This window comes from Ambystoma mexicanum, chromosome 10, assembly GCF_040938575.1.
Source record: "Ambystoma mexicanum isolate Mex_15411 chromosome 10, UKY_AmexF1_1, whole genome shotgun sequence".
Classification (NCBI taxonomy): domain Eukaryota; kingdom Metazoa; phylum Chordata; class Amphibia; order Caudata; family Ambystomatidae; genus Ambystoma; species Ambystoma mexicanum.
In genome coordinates, this window is record NC_090932.1 from 1134007006 (window position 1) to 1134027659 (window position 20654).

The following is a 20654-nucleotide window of genomic DNA, read 5'->3' on the forward strand; positions in this document are numbered from 1 at the left end:
CCTACGTCAAGGATCCTGTCGGAAGTCATCAGTCTGATGCGTTACGCACACGACGAAGGTTGGATCGACGAGGATGAAAAAGCTTTCCTAGTCAACAACCATCCCATTATTCCAGCATTTTATCTGCTCCCTAAAATCCACAAAAACATAACCAACCCTCCAGGGAGACCTATCGTGGCCGGTATCGGATCAGTCCTGGAGCCTTTATCTATCTATGTGGATCACTTCCTACGGCCCTTTATCAGCAAGATGCCCTCCTACATCCAAGACACCACGGCTATGATAAAGAAACTGGATACAACGAAAGTCGAACAAAATGACTTTTTAGTAACCCTAGACGTTGAGTCCCTCTACACGAGCATCCCGCAAATGGAATGTCTAAAAGTCCTCCAAACTTACCTAGACGACAGGATAACAAGAGATCCACCCACCGCCTTTCTCCTTGAGTGCACCCGCCTAGCTCTCACAGAAAACTACTTCATTTTCAAACACTCTTTTTACCAACAATGCCACGGGACTAGCATGGGGGCTACTTCCGCCCCGGACGTGGCCAACTTGTTCATGGACACTTTTGAGAAGAACTCCATCTACAACATACACAATACCTTCAAAGACTCGATCGGATGTTGGCTAAGATATATTGATGACGTGTTCATGATTTGGAAAGGGACCGAAGACAATCTTCATGTGTTCTTGTTGTGGTTAAACTCACAAAACGAGTGCATTAAATTTACCATGGATTATAGTCAGCATCAGATTCCTTTTCTGGATCTAACAATATCCAAGAATCCAAACCATTCACTCAGCACCACTTTATATCGTAAACCCACATCCAAAAACACTCTACTAGAGTACTCCAGCTTCCACCCTCTAGGGTTGAAAACCAACTTACCCTATGGCCAATTCTTACGCATCAGACGTAATTGCTCTACATTAACTGAATACGAATCTAAGAGTAAAGAACTCGCTACCCGTCTAAAAGAACGGGGATACCCCAGCCACATCATTCGTCAAGCTAGAAAAAGAGTCAAACATACTACTCGCAAGGCCTGCCTCACTCCCACCGTCAGAGATCAATCCAACTCTAAAATGACTTGCGTCACCACTTTCACCCCCTTGAGTAACTCAATTAAAAAGGCAGTTCTAAAACACTGGGACAAGCTACAAACAGAATCTTTTAAACCGGAAAAACCAAGATTTGCCTTCAAACGAAGTCGCAACCTGAAAGACCGACTTGTACATACGTACACAGAAGGAGATGCCCCAGACAGTACCCAAACCACACTGTGGAACCTCCCACCCGTCAAAGGCCACTTCAAATGCGGCAATTGTTCCGTCTGTAACCTCACGGCTAACCTCAAGACCATTGATCTGAAAGGAAAACAGTGGACCTTTAACTCATTTACCAACTGCAAAACCAAATGGTCCGTATATATCATCAAATGCCCCTGTGATCTTATTTACATAGGCAAATCCAAGAGAGAAATTCGACAACGGATCTGTGAACACCGCTCCAGCGTACGAAACCAAACAGAAGACAAACCACTAGTGGCACATTTCAAGATGATGAATCACACTCACAACGACATCTTCTGGGCAATATTGCAAACAGTAGGCAACCCCTTCCGCGGAGGCAACAGGGATCTTGCCCTTCGTAAACTCGAGCAAAAATGGATTTATCGTCTGGACTCTGTAAGACAGGGTCTTAACATCTCCATCGAATGGAACCTGTTCTTTAATAAGTAAAAGTGTGGTTCACCCCCCTGTGCTCTGACCCACTTAAATTCCCATGGGCTTTCTTCCACTACCAGAACAAGCTCCCTCCAACTGTCAGTCTCCCTGAGGTTTTTCAAATAGGTTTTTCTTTTGTATACATCTTTTTTCGTGATTCATTTTTTTCTGGCACTTGTCTGTGATTTACTGCAACCCATGACTCCTTTCATTACTGTTGTATAGTCATGTCCTTAATTTACCAGCACAGAAACGATACAGAAATTTTGAACTGTTTTTTCTGGTAACTATGTTATTGATGACTCACGTCGCTTTACTGCAACACATGTTTTGTAATTTTGCAGTGCCAGCATTGTATGTAACATGTACCTAGCGACTCGACAATATTCGCTCAATAGCCTTTAACTTGATTTCCTCATGGATATTTCATGGAATAATAATGCATGTTGCAAATGGTGCCAATATTAATTAATTTTTTCGCCCATGATCAATTCATGACTCTTTCAGTGCACGCACCAATATACACATGACCTAAATATACGTGCATACCGACGCATTCAGTGCGACTGCTCCCACCCCTTACACTATCCCCAGACGCATGCGCAGTCCCTGCAGGCACTACGGCCTCGTTTTAAACTCCTGACATGCGCAGTCAGTCCAGCGCAACCGACAGCAGTGACACAGCTCTTTTTCCTGTCTCACGTACAGGTAAGATCCGTAATTCCCCGCGCTGCTGGTACCACCTTCTCTGGTCACAACCATATCCCAACGTTTCACTCGTGGTTTTGTCCTCTGTACTTAGGCTAGGTACCTCTGTACACCACCTGCATATCCCAGCACCACGCAGTCACGGACTCCCCACTAATTATCAGTACTGCAACTCCCACTCACTTGTTGACTCGAGCACTCCTCATCTACAAACTCTGAGTCACGGCCGCTCACTGGACATAGCAGCACGAGTTAGTCCTTGTTGTAGCCACTGCCTTATGATTATTTCGTATCAATTTTTTGACCTTCTTTTACTTAGACTGGGGCCTCTGACATTTGCAGATCGTCCCCCCCCGGCCGCTAACTCCAGCAGCCGCTATTCACTCAAACAGCCATGGCGCCTATCAACGTCCACATGGTAGGTCCGTTTGCCTTGCCCTTCTCACCATTAGTGGATACTCTATTCTCACCGTTTTTAACACAGCCTCTTTTACCATAGGACGACATCACACTCATTCATCCGGTCTGAACTCGACCTCCAAGTCCTGAAGACAGTTCGGTATTTTCAGTGCAGCGCTTTTCCATCTCTATCAGCTTCTGCCCTTGTCAGCTATCAACCGAACCAGAAACACAAACTTAAGTGTCGACAACGTCAATGTGTTGTGATATAAAACAACACATAAAATAGACTGTCACCACTGTATACTAATCCTTCACAATGCAGATTTAATGTATGCATATATGCCAGATTATGGCACAAAAATGTCTTCCTGTTTAATAAATTTATAATGTTTTATTCATCCACGGTGATTCTTTGTTCTGAGTTAGCAGTTATCTAGCTCCTTTTGCAAGGCTATAGCGACCTCCTGTCACGCTATTGGCTTGGGAAGCCTTTGACTCTACCCCCACGTATCTGTATACCACTCCGGACATTCCACTCGCGCTGAAGAACACCGCGACCTACAAGGAAGGAAAACACACAGGCAAGAATTTGCAGCTCTGCTCATAGCGCTTACTTACTGCATCATAGCGCTCTTAATGCACCATCGTTTACCAGCGGGGCTCAACCAAGCCAGTTCGCCGCGCTGAACCTCGCATACCTAATGGAGAGAAGAAAAGAGACATTTTAAACAAAGAAAGGCATGCAGGATGGCAACAAAACTAAAGAACAGAAATAAGACCTACCTAAACAATATCAATCGGGCCAGCGTCCGTGAAGTAACTGGACCGCACTCGCCCATGAAAGACAACGCCCCCCTGCAAAGAAGGCAGGACGGAGTGCATGCCTAATTCTACCACAAGGTAAGGAGAGGGCGCCAGAGGGACTGAAATCATACGGGGGTGGAGGGAGGATACTTACCCCAGTCGGTCAGTCTTGAACACAGTCCTCCTGTATTTTCAGGCAGAACCTTCCCCGCAGACCACATCAGGGCAAAGCTGAGAAGCATACCAGCGAGTAGCCCGGCTGGGTGGCGTCCCTGTGGATACCAGGTGAGCGTAACAACTCCGGCTTTAAACCCGAAACGCAGACCTCTCCGATCAACAATCCAGTGGAGGACTCCAACCTTTTTGGGAAGGCTGTTGATGACTCCCTTTAGATGGCAAAGAAAGAACACGAAACACTAAAGTCGCTTAGCCAGATCACGGCTAAACCCTTCCACCAGCGACTGGGCTCAACTCAAGCCGGTCCTTACGTGGCTAATACTTTTCCCGCTCTCCCCAAGGACAGTACGGCTCAGGGAATACCCCCTTGTCCTCCGGCCAAGGCTCATCTGGTAACAATCAATACCAACAAAGAGCCCCTCGCAAGGGTAGAGGCAGGAACTCTACTCATAGGGCCTCCCTGGCCTCCACCTCAAAGTGATTTGCCGGTTCAGGTCCCCTCCCACCCTTCCCCGGTCAGGGGTCGCTTGTCGTCATTCATCCACGACTGGGAGGGGATCACTGCAGACCAGTGCGCACTAAAGACCGTTGCCCACGGATACTGCATTGAGTTTCTCCAGCCACCTCGATACCACCCACCGACGCCTGTCGCCAGAACACCTGCATATCCTGCTAGAAGTTCAGTTCCTGCTGGAAAAAGGCACCATATAAGTTGTCCCCCCTTCTCCAGGTAAACGAGGGTATTTATTCAGTGTACTTCCGTGTACGCAAAAAGGATCTCGCCATGCGCCCTGTTCTAGACCTGCACTCAGCAAACAAATATTTCAAACATCAAATGTTCAGCATGAGAACACTGCAGGAGATAATCCCACTGCTGCAGCAGGGGGATTACATGGCCACATTGGACATGAAAGATGCATACTTCCATATTTCAATGTTACCAGCGGACAGAAAGTATCGCAGGTTCATGATAGAGTACACCCACTATTAATTCAAGGTTCTCCCTTTCGGCATTGCCTCAGCACCAAGGGTATTCACAAAGGTACTGGCGGTAGTAGCTGCTCATCTGCCCATCCCAGTCTATCCTTACCTTGACGACTGGCTCATAATAGGGGATTTGTACAGAACATGCCAGACAAATACTTAGCCGGTAGATCTCCTCTTCAACCTAGGATTCTCTATCAATGAGAAAAAGTCCAGTCTAGACCCCAATTAGGTCAAACAGTTTCTGGGGGCTCTAATCCGGACCAAAGACAGCCTTGTCTTTCCCTCCAACGAGAGGGTTCAAAACATTCTTTCCAGATCCCTCACTATGTAGCCAGTCACCGGTTGACCGTACGCAAAGCCATGCGACTGTTAGGGATGATGGCTTCCTGCGTCTACCTAGTTCCTAACGCTCGTCTGCGCATGCTCCCCATGCAAGAGTGGCTCTCAAGCCAATGGTGTCAGGCCAGCGGCCATTGGGACGATCTAGTGGGGCGATCTAGTGGTTGTCTCGGCAGCCCTCGTTCAGTTTCTACAGTGGTGGTCAAGGGAAAACCTTCTGCAGGGGAAAACGTTCACCACCCCCGCAGTAGAAGCCACTCTCGCCACAGACGCTTCTCTGATGGGTTGGAGGGCTCACCTCCTTCAACAGACGGTGCACGCGGGTGGTCTCCAGCAGTAGAATCCAATTGCATCAAACTGTTGGAATTGCTAGCAGTGTTTAAGGCCCTGAAGGCCTTGCAGACACACCTCTAGGGGAAACAGTTTGTCCTCACGACAGTACTACTGTGATGTACTACTTAAACAAAAAGGGGGTTACTCACTCTCTAGGGCTTGAAACTGTCCCAGAACATATGGAAGTGGGCTCTCAAACACATATCCCTCCTTTCACAACATGTTCCAGGGGAACTCTATCTTCTGCCAGACGTACTCCGTAGATCCCCCCCCCCCCCTCCCCTACCTGTAGAGCATGAGTAGCGATTATAGGAAGACAATGTCTCAACGTCTTCGCAGAATGGGGCTTCCCAGAGATCTTTTTATTCGCCACTCTGGAGAACTCCCAATGCACAGAATATGCCTCCAGGTACCCTCAGAACAGCTCCAAGGGGAACGGTCTTTGGATAACATGGTCTAGGAAATTTTGGCCCCTATGCGGACCCGCCAACCTTGGTTCTCCCATCTCATGGCAATGTCAATCACCTGTCCCAGGAAGCTGTTGTGCCGTACAACATGATGTCTCAAGACCAGGGGTCGGGGGAACACTACATCCATGCCCACAAACTCTCAATTTAGCAGCCTGGCTCCTGAGGTAGTAGAGTTTGGGCACCTCCAGCTCCCTCGAAGATGCATGGACATACTTGGAGAGGCACAGAAACCTAACGCCAGGCGCTGCTACTCCAGCAAATGGAAGTGCTTTGTCATCTGGTGTAGTGGCAAGGGCATCAATCCTATTGAATGCTCACCCAAAGATATTGTCATTTGCCCAACTCGCCTGTTAGATTCAGGACTGGTTTTCATTTCTCTTAAAGTCCATTTAGCTGCGCTTTTGGCGTACACCACGTCCCAGAGTAAGGTTTCGTGGTGGAAAATTCCTGTAATTAAGGCCTTTATGGAAGGGGTAAAGAGGCTTCCTCCCCTATCTCCAACCCAGCTCCCAAATGGGACCTGAATGTTGTTCTTGCCAGACTAATGGGACCTCCCTTTGAACCCATGCACAAGGCTGTACTTAAAGCACACACCTACAAGACCGCCTTCCTGGTCACCTCTATAATCGCCTCTATAAGGAGAGTTACTGAACTGCAGGCCCTTTCAGTTCAGGACCCATTCATCACGATTCACAAAGATTAGGTGGTTTTGCACACGCACCCTCGCTTTGCACCTACATTTATCTCAAAGTTCCATGTAAACCAATCCATACAAGTACCCACCTTTTTCCAAAACCCCACTAATGTGGCGGAAAGAAGCTTCCACACACTAGATGTAAGGAGAGCAGTAATTTACTATCTGGAAAAGACAAGCCACTAAGGAAAACAAACCAGTTATTTCTATCACTGGCAGCTGGTAGAGAAGGGGACCCTGTCTCTAAATCAGCAATTTCCAAGTGGATCATAAACTGCATCACAATGTGTTTCTCTTTTGTCAAGAGCGATCTACCCTTCACGCCTAATGCTCACTCGACTCGGGGCACAGTGGTTACCATAGCATTCATTGCAAATTTTCCCCTAAATTCTATTTGCAAAGCAGCAGCCTGGAGTTCTGTACACACCTTTACACAACACTACTGCCTAGTTACACACTCTAGCTCTGATTCTCCGGTGGGACAAGTGGTGCTAAGACATCTCTTTGCTACTGTTCCTTCACACATCCCACCACCATCTCTGGGTACTGCTCACTAGTCTATGCACAGTATGTGATTCTAAGCAGATCCACAAGCATCAGAAAACATGCATTACTCACCGTAATAGTATTTCTGATGATTGTATTTGCTTAGATTCACATGCACCCCCCGCCCCCTTCCTCCCCTCGTGGAGTAGAAGGAACATGGACCTCTTACACCTTCTCGCTTCTGTACTCACTGTATAAGGCTCCCTCACGGCAGAAAAAACACAACCAGAGGGACCTCGACGCATGAGGTTTTTTGGGTACACTACACGTCACGTTAGGGATAGTGTTAGTCACTCCCATGTCAATGTCCCTGTGATTTCCACTAGATGTTGGACTATATTCACACCATGTGAATCTAAGCAGATGCCATCATCAGAAATGCTATTGCAGTGAGTAATGCATGTTATAGCCAGTCTCACACCACATAAACAGAGGCCCTAAGAAACACTGGTTAGTCTACTGAAACAGCTTATGTGTGGGTATTCTGCAAACTCCACCTCAGCACGCTGTGCCCAGCCTCCCAAATACTGTGGCAGCTTCCCCTTGTTTGGTCCGCCTCCAGCGTCCTCCCCCTGGCCCTTATTGGCCAATCCCACCTGTTTGCCGGTGAGGGCTTACCCCTGGGCACACACGCTTCCTGGGCCATTTCCGCCCCTGGCCTCCAGGTAAGCGTTGCTTGATTCTGGTGCCCCTGCTCCTCCATATCATCTTAATGGGGCCGATTGCCCTCAGTGCGCTGGTCCCAGCCTCCAAAAATCCTGCAGCAGCTTTCCCTTGTTTGGCCCGCCTCCCGCGCCCTCTCCCTGGCCAATATTGGCCAATCCCACCTTTTCCTCGGCTTGACCTTGGCAGCCCCCTGCCCAGCAGCCCCTCCGGCAAAGGGTGGCTCCATCCGAGGCGGCTCCAGATAGTGTCAGCAGGAGACGCCAGGGGAAGCCAGTGCCCACCCGTCAACCAGCACCAACCACCAAAGTAAGTGTTATCTGGGTGGGGAGTAGAGCAATTACTCTACTCCAAAAAAAAAACTGCCACTCTACATTACTCTACCTCTGAACTGTGAATGTTAGCATGTGCCACACTTTAATATAATCATGAACATTAGCCGGCGTCGCATCTAGATGGGATCCTGAACATTAGCCTGCGGCTCATCTAGATAGGATCGTGAATGTTAGCATGTGCCACGTTTAGACAGAGCTGTGAATATTAGCATGTGCCACATGTCGATATAATCGTGAACATTAGCCGGCGTCGCATCTAGATAGGCTCGTGAACATTAGCCGGCATTGCATCTAGATAGGACTGTGAGTGTCTGCATGTGCCACACTTGGATATATTCGTAAACATTAGCCTACGTTGCATCTAGATGAAAATGTGAAGGTTAGCATGCCCCACACTTGTGAATGATGGCATGTGCCACTCCTAGATGTAATCATGAAAATGAGCCTGTGTCGCATCCAGATAGGATCGTGAATATCAGCATGTGCCACACTTAGATGGAATCATGAAGATTGGCCTGCGTCACATCTAGATAGAAATGTGAAGGTTTGCATACCCCAAACGTAGATGGAATTGAGAATGATGGCATACGCCACACTTAGATGGAATAGTGAAGATTGTCCCGAGTCATATCTAGATAGAATAACGATTGTTAGCCAGTGCCTCATCTAGAGTGCATCAGGAATACTATCAAACCCAAATTCCGATAGAATTGTGAACACTATCTTGCGTCACACACAGACAGGATTTCGAAGGTGGACCAGTGCCACGTTTGGATACAGCTGTTAAATTTGGTAGGCGTCACATATAGAAAAGATTGTGAATATTAGCCAGTACTGATCTAGATAGAAATACAGAAATATTCACGCACCACATTTAGTAAGAATGTGGAAATCTAACACATCACTTCTAAACGGCTATGCCAATAACCAATCCACTAACAACTTCACCCCTCTGCATGCACCTCTCAAACTCTAAACAAACACAACCACAACCCTGTACCACAACAAACCGCATAAACTTCACTACACTGCAACAACAAAATAAATTGCACAGCAGCACACATCTACCGACCGGAAAACACCCCAAGCCCAGCGAACTGTGTTAACCTTGTTGAGGTTGCCAACATCACATCACCGCTCTCTTGCGCTTTCCCGCTTACTCCCCCTTTTTCAGAGCTGCCAAAGTGCCAGGGGACCACTACTGTGGTGATAGTGTGCAGTACAAATATCCTTTAACATTAACAAAACACTGTGGTAAGATTTACCAGTCTGTGAAAAAGAATCCCTTTTGGTAACATAAAAATGATCCGTCTACTGGCTGTGCATTTAAGGTGCTGCCCAATTAAAAATGTTTTTAAGCATGAGCATCAGAAACCCTTTGATGTCTGTAGGCCTATCATAGATAAACCTATACAAATCACTTGGCATTTTGACATCTCATATATCTCCTGTTTAAACTGATCCTGCCCAGCTTTAGTCAGTCTTGCCTCCAAGCAGTTGAGGGAAGATTGGTGTCTTGTTGGCTCTCGTAGTGACTGAGTGCGTCACGCAATTCTACCTGAATGCAAATGGTGTGTAGTCACCCAGGGTTAGCTGGCAATGTGTTGCAATGAGCTATGCCTGGCTAGTGACCCATGCCAAGATGAAGGTTTCTTGCTTTGTGCCAACAACCTAGCATGGGACAGTGTTTGTTATGGACCCCAGACCCCATAATCCTTTGTAAGTTTTGGGTGTGGTGGAGCCAGGGTAGTGGGTTATATACCCAAGAAATGACCAGGGGATTTCCCCACTCTCACAAACAGGAATTGAAGCACCTGCTGTGACGTGGCAGCTTTTTTGGTGACGGGAAGCATACAGTTTCCATAGAAACCTTCTCCATTTCAGCATTCAGCAGACGCTACATCAATGAGCACAAAGGGTGGACGCCGCGTCTGCGGACTGTGCATAAATGTTCAGGGAGGGTGTACCCACTACATGCCACCCCCCAATTTCCTTCCCAGAATTTTTCTTCAGTATTTCCTGCTTTTCTGTTAACTTGTGAAAGATCATCTGCTCCCCTTTTTTGCCAGAGTTCAGTGCCCGTAAGTAGAATAGCATTAGAACACATTGCTCCTGATGTATCTGAATGGAGTGGATAGAAAGGAACAGACTGTGTAGGCAAAGACTGCAAAATGAGGCACAGATGTGAAGGGAGGGGGGGAACGCCTCGTCCTCCACCCCATGTCTAATCCCTTTCTTTCCTCTCCCTCCGCTGCTCTCTTCCTCCCTATGATGTACCTGCTCCCCCCCCCCCCCCGAGTCCTTATACATCCCCCCCACCATTCCTTTCTAAGTTAATCTTCTGATTGCATTCCCCTTCTCACTCCCAGTCTGAATTCTAAAGAGAGCATAAACTGCACCTCCACCATTTTTTACTTTGTGCTTAGAATTACCCGGGGCCCTTTTCCCTTCTTACTATCCCATTTCATGTTGTTAGAAATCTTTTGCACTGTGCTGAATTACCACTGCAGTAAGCCCATGTGCCTCCTATACATTCCTGTGAGCTGCCCCTGTGCCTATATCTCCATCTCTAATATGGCTTTGTACTCCCTGTGCATAACTACTATGGACTCCCCTCCCTTTTGCATGTGTCGTGGGTGCTTTTATAGATGAGTCTGTGTGTTGTCTATAATCCTTTCTTGGATGTGGTGCATGCTTTACCACTCCCGTGAGCCACTTTCCCTGATTTCATGTCTAATATATGAACCATTTTTCTCCCCCCCCCCCCCCTGTACCCAGTTCCTAACCCTTGTTCTCCCAGCACACATAACCAAGGTGCTTCTCTCTCCCTGCAGTGGTCCTCATCTGCTTCCTGCGATACGGACAGGTGATTGAACAGAGCCAGCAGTCCTGGGTTAACACCACCGCATTGGTTGCAGGCTGCACTAACGCTGCTGGACTAGTCATTGTCGGCAACTTTCAGGTTTTATGTCTTTTTTTTTTTTTAATATAGTTTCATCTCGGTAGAGATGACATGCACTGATTACTGATATGGCATTCGATTGAATCATTCTTTATTTAATTCCCCGAATTAGGAAAGAAACAATGTTTAATTATTTGTGACCTGTTTTGAACACTTTAATGACTGGAGTTTCTATGTTATTTCTGAAATTGACTGTTGCTTGCCAATCTGTTTATAAAGCTGAAAACCCAGAAATAACTGCATGCCATCTTGTAAGATTCGCCCTTGCGGGTAAGCTGTGATGCCAATGTAGTGAGATCTCTGGAGCACAGTCCTTCACTGAGTAGAACTAGCAACCCCTAGAACTGACCTGATTTTACAAATAACCCAAATTACCTGTGCAAGCTCGCCAAGGCTGTGCTCTTTTTAGTACCTGCTTTTTAGACTTGCATATGTATTGTAAATAAAGGGAACTTTTTATAAATACGATTGCACTTCCTTCTACCCCTGGCTGTGGTATTTCCTTCCTCTCCATGTACAGCCTTTGCTATGTTCTGTGGAGGTCTGACTGTGCTGCTGTCTTTCTTTACAGGTGGATTATGCTAAGACACTGCATTATGTGGGTGCTGGTGTAGCCTTCCCCGCCGGCCTGGTCTTTGTGTGCCTGCAGTGTGTGCTGACCCATCACCTTGCAGTGGCAGTCCTTGACTTCTGGATGGCGCATCTCAGGGTCTCCCTCACCGCTGTGGCCTTAATCTCTCTCGTCCTGAGTATCCTTTTCTGGCTGGCCATCAATGTGGCCTGGATCTTGTGTGTAGATTTCTGGAGAGCACATTGTCACATTAAGAATACACAGTTGGCCATATGAGAACATCTTGAGTCTGATCTTTGTGTGTAGCGTGTGTGAGAGTTTGAAGCCCACTGCTTGATCTGCTGAAACTGGTTTCAGTAGTGAAATTGCAATAATTTGCACTGTTGGCTTAGGTATGCAAGAGCAACTGGGGTCAAACTACAAGCTCAGCAAGAGCCCTACAATCCCTTCCCCAGTACACTGACGCAGGACTCAGCCAGGAGCAAGTTAGAACTGTTGTTTATTACACAGACCGGGATCATACAGGACATTAATAATCTCCTGAAATCGCCATTCCTGAGCCTGTGCCGGGCCATTTTGTTCACTTGTTGTGTCACAACATGGGGCTTGTCTCCAAAAACCTACGACGGTACAGGATTAGATAGTTGGGGTGGTTACACAGCACCTACAATGTTACTCTATTGGCCCTCGCATGTCAGGTGGCTTGCCTGGCCCTTCCCCACAAAACCATTACCTTGTTGCAGTGTCGCAGGATTGCCTGCAGGCTTTCGGTGCATTATAAATATAAAAATAAATTACCATTAGCCCTTGCTCTCTGCCATCCAACCCTGTATTTGTGTTCCCTGATTGGCTGGAGCGGATCTCCCCAGGCTTGGGACCCAGCTCTGTTCTCGGAGCTCAGTGCTCCTTATCAAGGTGATGAGAAGGACTGTGTTCCCAGTGTAGCTGTTAGTATTACCACTTTGCCTTTTAGAGTGCCTGCAGGGTTGCAACACAACCTTTACCGCTCCACCATTCTGGAAACGCAGTGCTGGTTTCTTCAGTGGTATTATGGGCATTGGTCCAGCTTCATTGTCCACCCAGGTTGATAGCTTTGTGCTCGCACCCCATTCTTTTAGGTACATATCATTTTATCCTTGTACTGTTTACTGGCACTTGTACCAGTGTGTGTGTGTGCTTTGCTTCCTATCACTCCCTCCTTCCACCCTTCAGCTGTGTATACTTGGCCATACACTAGCATTTGTGGTCTTTCCCAACATCCCAGCACTCCTTATTTTTTTTGGTCCTTTCGTAATTCTTTTAGTGTTCTTGTTTTTGACTCCTTTCTGTGGGCCGTAAGTTACATATTGTATAGCTTTGTCTAGTTGCCAGTAATTGTTAATCATGTCAAGTGACTTTATATAACTGTCTTCATGGGGAAATGTTACCTTAAACATCCATCTCAATGTTGCTGTTTTCCCTTGGGATCTCCCTAGGGTTCTAACCATGGATAGGTACATAAGGCATTGTGCTGTGGCTGCTGGTATTTCTGTTGCTCTAAACGTTCTGGAGGCACTCATGGCATAGGGGATTATTGAGCAGATATAGCAAGTCTCCCAAGTGGTTTCTTTATCTACTTTGGTCATTTGCGTGTACCACATGTTAGATATTCAAGCAGTATCAGTGAGATAGAGTTCCACCCCTCACCCCATGTCTGCATCTACCTCTCTTTAGTGTACTTATAGTGCTTGCTTGTCCACATGACATGGGCATTCCACCTGCTAGAGTTGGGGTTATGTTATGAGCGTTATTGTTTTAATATTGTGTTAGTTCAAGGCCCACGAACAAAGTAGTTTGCCATAGCAAGAAGGAATACCTGTTCCTACAAAGCTTTTATTCTGGGGTCAAGTAGAACTGAGAGTACAGGTGGGTTTTTCTTTTCCAGGTATGGATGTACTAGGGACAAATAGGCTATGAAGATGTGGAAATACACGTTAGGGTGGCGTCCCCAGGTATTGTTGGATTTCCTAACAAATTGGCCTTGGAACATTTGAGGGTGGGGATCACTGGGAATCATGGAACAAATGCAGTAAAAATAGTTGCACTTTTACTATGAGTGTGTGCGGAAAGAAAAATAAGACAGTGTGCCCTCACTCTGGATGTGTAGGAAGTCATTGCCCTATCTTTCCTGCACGTGAGCAGGTAACGATTGGATGTCCTCTGCTGGGCTGTGCTGATTCCAGATTGTTTTGCTCTTCTGTTTGTGGATCTCTGGCCCTTTCGATATTGGCGCTAGGAGAGGCCACCGCTTTGTAGGGCTTCATGTCCCTGAGGTGGTTCCAAGTATTAATCCCAACCGTTTTACTGCTCAGTGATCAGTTCAACAATATGTTAATGTTAAAGGACATATGTACCATGCATTATCACCACCATAATGGTCCCCTGACTCTCATATGGTCCTGTAAAGTGCAGTGTGTCCCACTTCCTTGAAAAATTCCGTTGGACCTGGTCCCCCGGATACAACTGTGGCTGCTTAAGTAAGTTGTCATTAGTTTTGGTGTTGCTGCTGTCTTCTCCTGCTTCAGGCCTCTCCCGTCTTGTCTCCAGTTGACAAGAAATAAAAGAAGCACTTGCAATCTAGGAAGCGGTATACTCGTAGATTTCCTGACTCAATACATCAGATGCCTTCTCTGCATCTTTGTTTGCCCTAGTCCAGGGGTGCACAACTGATTTTGACAGAGGGCCGAAAGTACCTTACATGAGGGCTATAGTGGGCCGAAAAGTAAATGTGGGCGGGGCGGTAGGCGGGGCGTGGCAGGAGGCCTTTTAAACCCCCAATTTGTACTAAACACATGGAAAAAGAATGTTTTTGAGGGGAAACGATTTCTATTTGCATTTCAAACTTACATTTTGTACTACACATTTTCCATTGTAATAATTTATTTCTATTTAGTTATTGTATCTCGCCTGTTTAACTTATATATATTTTATTGACCCTAGATACACTATGCCCCATGTCCCTCACCCCCAACCAAACACTATGCCCCATGGCCCCCTCACCCCCAACCAAACACTATGCCCCATGGCCCCCTCACTCCCAACCAAACACTATGCCCCATGGCCCCCTCACCTCCAACCAAACACTATGCCCCATGGCCCCCTCACCTCCAACCAAACACTATGCCCCATGGCCCCCTCACCCCCAACCAAACACTATGCCCCATGGCCCCCTCACCCCCAACCAAACACTATGCCCCATGGCCCCCTCATCCCCAACCAAACACTATGCCCCATGTCCCTCACCCCCAACCAAACACTATGCCCCATGGCCCCCTCACCCCCAACCAAACACTATGCCCCATGGCCCCCTCACCCCCAACCAAACACTATGCCCCATGGCCCCCTCACCCCCAACCAAACACTATGCCCCATGGCCCCCTCACCCCCAACCAAACACAATGCCCCATGGCCCCCTCACCCCCAACCAAACCCCCCAACTCAGCACACACACAAACATGCACCAATACAGACCCGAACCCCCACCCCCCCAAATCAGCACACACACAAACATGCACCCATACAGACCCGAACCCCACACCCCCCAACTCCAAACCCCCACCCCCAACTCAGCACACACACACTCAAGAATGCAGCCATACAGACCCGAACCCCCCACCCCCCAACTCAGCACACACACAAACATGCACCCATAAAGACCCGAACCCCCACCCCCCAAATCAGCACACACAAACATGCACCCATACAGACCCGAACCCCCCACCCCCCAAATCAGCACACATACACAAACATGCACCCATACAGACCCGAACCCCCCCACCCCTCCAACCGCAAACCCCCACCCCCAACTCAGCACACACACACTCAAGCATGCACCCATACAGACCCGAACCCCCCACCCCCCAAATCAGCAAACTCTCAAACAAGCACCCATACAGACCCGAACCCCCACCCCCCAACTCAGCACACAAAAACATTCAAATCAAAACATTCATACACATCCGACACCCCCCCACATCCGCATCTCAACATACACACAAAATACATTCAAATACAAACATTCACACCCCCCCACATCTCAACATACAAACAAAATACATTCAAACAAACATTCATACACATCCGACACAACCCCCCACCCCCGCATCTCAACATACACACAAAATACATTCAAATACAAACATTCACACCCCCCCACATCTCAACATACAAACAAAATACATTCAAACAAACATTCATACACATCCGACACCCCCCCCGCTGCTCCCCCGCAACATACACACACACACCTAAAGCAAAACAAACCCGACACACAAACAGACCACTTACCGGAGTCGTGCTGGAAGGCAGGCAGGTAAGCTGGAACGCTGGAATCGCACTACGGCTGGCGTGGCAAGCAAGGCTGAAATGCCTTCCGGCATCAAGCCTTATGGACCACGCCAGCTGTAGTGCTGGCCCTCCATTGGTGCAGCACACACGCATTACGTGGCTCGTAGGAGCGACGTGATGCGTGTGTGTGCTGAGCCAATGAGGGCCAGTGTTTTCACCGGCCCGGAAGACAACAAAGACTTTCCTAATGGAGGGCGGCCGCGGGCCGCCCTCCATTATGAAAGTCTTTGTGCCTCGCGGGCCGGTCAAAAGGGCATGGCGGGCCGCAACTGGCCCGCGGGCCATATGTTGTGCACCCATGCCCTAGTGGGAGGAGCCATGGGAAGTCGCATGCGCCGTGCTGTCACCACCTCATGTGGGGTTAAATGGTGGTCGGACCCTGGTTTATTGCGCAATGCGAACAACGCTGAGGGGAAGACAAAGGAGCCAACCTTTGTTCCGTTTTTTGTTTTTTTGCTATACTTTCCTTGAGTAAGCCATTGAGAAGCTCACACAGGCCGTTTGCTTGCGGGTCATAGGCACTAGAGAGTTTGTGTTGGATTCCTAACAAGATCGTAATGTGCTGGAACATTTCATTGGCAAAGTGAGGGCTATTGTCAGACTGCAGGACCTTAAACACGCCCCATCGTAGGAATATCTCCTGAACCAGGAATTTTGTCGCTCTAAGGGCATTGGGATTAGGGGTGTCACGGTATTAGTTTTATGACCGTACAATAACCTTCTTGCCAAATGACGGTATATCATGGTTATCGTGGTATAGCAAGTGGAGTTAACTAATCTTAACAAATATTTTCTAAAAGGTCATAAATTGTCAGATTTATCATTACAAACAAAACCAGGCACCCAGGGCCAGAATTCGGCTTTTCAACATACTTTCCACTGAAATGCCACCCCTTGCTTCCACCAAACACAAACACACGTGTGGAGAGGGGGGAGGGGGGAGGAGAGCCCTGCTGCGACTGGCAAAGCGAACTGAATAGCTTTTCTTAGGTTGTCATTTAGGCTTTTAGCTCACCCCCTGGCTACTGGTGAAGATGAACATGTTGCCATCTTGATAACCTGCATGCCACAGGTCAATGGAGTCTGATGGTAGTATACGCTTGTGCGCATACACACACCCACACCCCCACACACACGCGCGCACACACACACTCTCTCTTTACGTTGCAGCCTTTAGTTTACTTCCGGGCCAAAAGGTGTTCAGTAATCACGGACATGTTACCCTTTGGTATGGCAGCAGGGAATACCCACAGAGATGAGTAAATTTCGCAGTGTGACTTATTATATGTAAATTCAATGATAGAACAAGGGAAATCCCCCATTGTCATATGTTTAGAAAACATTATCCATTATAAATATATAAACCCCAAAGCCGCCAACCCAAAGTCCCGGGAGGATAGCTCAGTGGCAACGTGCGTGCATTGGAAGCAAGACGACACAAAGCAACACAGGTTCGATCCCCGGGTCCGTGCTTAGAAACCTCTGGATGTTTAAGCGCGTTATAAATACGCAACTAAGACAAAAACAATTTCTTTAACAGTGCCTCGATGCCCGCGGGCTGTGTGAGCGCTTTAAAAGAAAAATGTAAATAAAAAAAAAAAAAGTAAACCCTTTTCCTTCTTGGCACTGTATTTATTCTTCCTATTGCTAACATACTGATTTTGGGTCAGGCACGTGTGGTTTATGGAATGGCATTAAAAACTGCTCAAACTGAAACTACTTGGCAGACGGCACATCCAACAGTGCAAAACCAAGACTGCGCATCACTTGCTTACTGCAGCCTTTCCAAATCAGATTGAAAAGCACACTTTACGGTATGAACGGTATACCGGTATAAACAATGTGACGGTTATTATTGTTCAAATAAGTGGTTCACGGTATCTTTAATGGTATACCGTAATACCGTTGCATCCCTAGTTGGGATGGGAACAAGGACCGGCTTCGATCCAACAGGAAAATGGCCATGCAACCACTGTCATGTAGTAGTAACCTTGGCATACTTGGATCATGGCGACATAGTTCTAGTCGACATGCAGGTGTTGGAATGGACCCACTGGGTGTGGTATGGCTCCTCTCACTACCCTCGATGTATGACCTGCAGTAAATGGTTTACACACTAGACAATCAGTCATGAATTCAGCCACATGTTCATTAATTGTGTCAGTGCAGTGTGTAATAATGAGAATGGCATTGCCACTTTCCCTGTTATTTACTGCCATAAAATGTCTGTCGGAGACACTCTACAGCTCCTCCTTATCCATAACTCTTTTTATTCCCTGGGTGCAGCTCCCTGCAACTCTATGATCTGTGTCACTGGTAATGTGTTGTAGCCTTCCTTTAGTATCATTGTTCGTGCATAATCGCGCGTGTGGGATGAAGCCTCCATTTCTAAAATGTCCCCAAAGTAGGCAGCGCGTTTTGTTTCCATGTCTGCTGTTTTATTGCCTGTGGAGGTAGGGTCCTCCCCCCTCATGTGTGCTTGGCACTTCCTACTGCAATCTGCTGTGGGAGGTCCATTGCCTCTATCAGCCTGCATGCTGCACCAGTGACCCATCAGCACGTCTGTAGCCCCTCCTCAGCATATGTGGCATCCCAGAATGCACTGTGGATGTCACGTAGGCTGAATCTGAATACACTGTCACTTCCTTTACTCTACTGTGCTCCAATGCCAATATCAAAGCTACGAATTCTGCTGCTTGTGCTGAATAGTGTGACGGTAGACATGCGCTTGTCACCACCTTGCATGTCCCGTCCCTTCTCAATTTCACCACTGCTGTCCCAGAAGTCTGGTCAATTGTTGACGGCCCATCAATATAAAGCACCTCTCCCTTCCCCCTCCAGTGCATCCTCCAGTACTTTGTGAGTGTCACTGAATTCTTCTGTGTTTGCTGCGCAGTCGGATGCAAATCACCCTTCTGTAAGATGTCAGCGATAGTCGCCGGGTTGACAAGTCTGCATTTCACTATCTTGAGAACTGGGTTTAATAGTAACACCTTGTTTCCTGATCCTCTGTGTTGTCAATGTACTCTTCGGTCTTTCCAGTATTGCAAAGAGAACATGCTCCACATAGAGTGGTGCTGCATCGCATGGTAATACTTGCTGATTTGTCCACTGCTAATGCGGCGGCAGCCAATGTGTGTTCGCATGGATAGTGTCCTCTCATTACTGGGTCTAATTTCCCTCTGTAGTATGCTAAAGGCTTGTGCTCCATGCTTGTCTTCTGTGTCAGTACTGCAGTCATAACCACTCCATCGGAGTGTGAGAATAGGAAAAATGCTCTTTGATAATCTGGAATTCCTAACACTGGAGCTGTGCATATTGCTTCCTTCAGCTTGTCAAATGCCTTAGTCATTTAGGTTGTCCATTGTAATGTGTTCTCCCCTCCTTGTGCTCCCTTCAGTGCACTCCTTAAGGGCCTAGTGTATGTGCTCTAGTCAAATAAGCATGCCCTGCTGTAGTTATAGTCCTAGGAACTGCTGTATTTGTCGTATGGTTGTGTTTTGCTGTCCTGTGTATTGCTTCTGCTCTTTCTGGTGTCACTTTTCTCCCGTCTTGGGATATCATTTTTGCAATGTTGCCAGACTTCATGTCTGGCAATATTGTAGTTTTGCCTTGTCTACCTTGTACCCTTTTTCTGCTAGTACTGTCAACCTGTGTACTGAGTTGTTTCTACACTGGTCCTCTGTCTTGCTGCAAATCAATATGTCCTCTACCTACTGTATAACCATGCTCTCCATCTGTATGTTGTTCAATATGGAAGGTGACATCACAATATTGGTCACTATGAACAACTTAGTAATCTATACCATTGTAAGACCCACACTTCATTGTGAGACCCACACTTCATTGTGACCAAAACAAACACGAACAACGTTGTAGTTTCTTGAACATTGTTCGTGTTTGTTTTGGTCAAATTGAACTGTGGGGTCTTACAACGGTATAGATTACTAGGTTGTTCATAGTGACCAATATAATGAACTGTGGACACAATAAGAATTGGATTTGTGTCCATCATTGTTTTGTATTATTGTATTTTCATAATTTCTGGATAACGTTTGAATATTTGTTTTTGATGTATTTAAACACGTTTAAAAGTTCGTGTGATGGGGGATTGGCCTAATTTTAAAAAGGCTTTTTTGATAAAAATGAACATGTGTTTGTTTGTAATGAGTTGTGCGATTCATTCAATTAATGTCTACTTTAAATCCACCCTGTGTATAAAAAAAAAAAGAAAAAAGTACCCTTGAAGGAAGTCTTGTATGTTTCCACTTTTCATTTCTGTATAGAAATGAAAGTCCTGTCAGTCTGGGTGTAGCGGTATAGAGAAGAATGCATTCTTCAAATCTATGACTGTGAAGTAGGCAGCTTCTGTAGAAATGCTGCACCAAATTGTTGCTGGATGCGGGAACTAAAGGAAATTCTGCTTCTACAATGTGGTGAAGGAGGCGCAAGTCCTGTATAAAACGCCACAACCCCCCCGTCGCCTTTTTGACAGGGTACACATGCGTGTTGCAGGGTGATTCAGATGGAGCTAGGATGCCCAACT

At 46.9% G+C, this 20654-nt stretch overlaps 1 protein-coding gene across 2 annotated transcripts in view; it reads left to right on the plus strand.

Annotated features, from left to right (window-relative positions):
• The window catches only part of TMEM150A (transmembrane protein 150A), a 223193-nt gene that overhangs the window by 113424 nt on the left and 89115 nt on the right, over positions 1 to 20654 (plus strand). For both annotated transcript variants that reach the window (XM_069619036.1, XM_069619037.1), the window contains exons 6-7: positions 11024 to 11151; positions 11723 to 11900. In XM_069619036.1, the coding sequence (XP_069475137.1) occupies positions 11024 to 11151; positions 11723 to 11900 (306 nt within the window). The remainder of the gene's footprint in view (positions 1 to 11023; positions 11152 to 11722; positions 11901 to 20654) is intronic.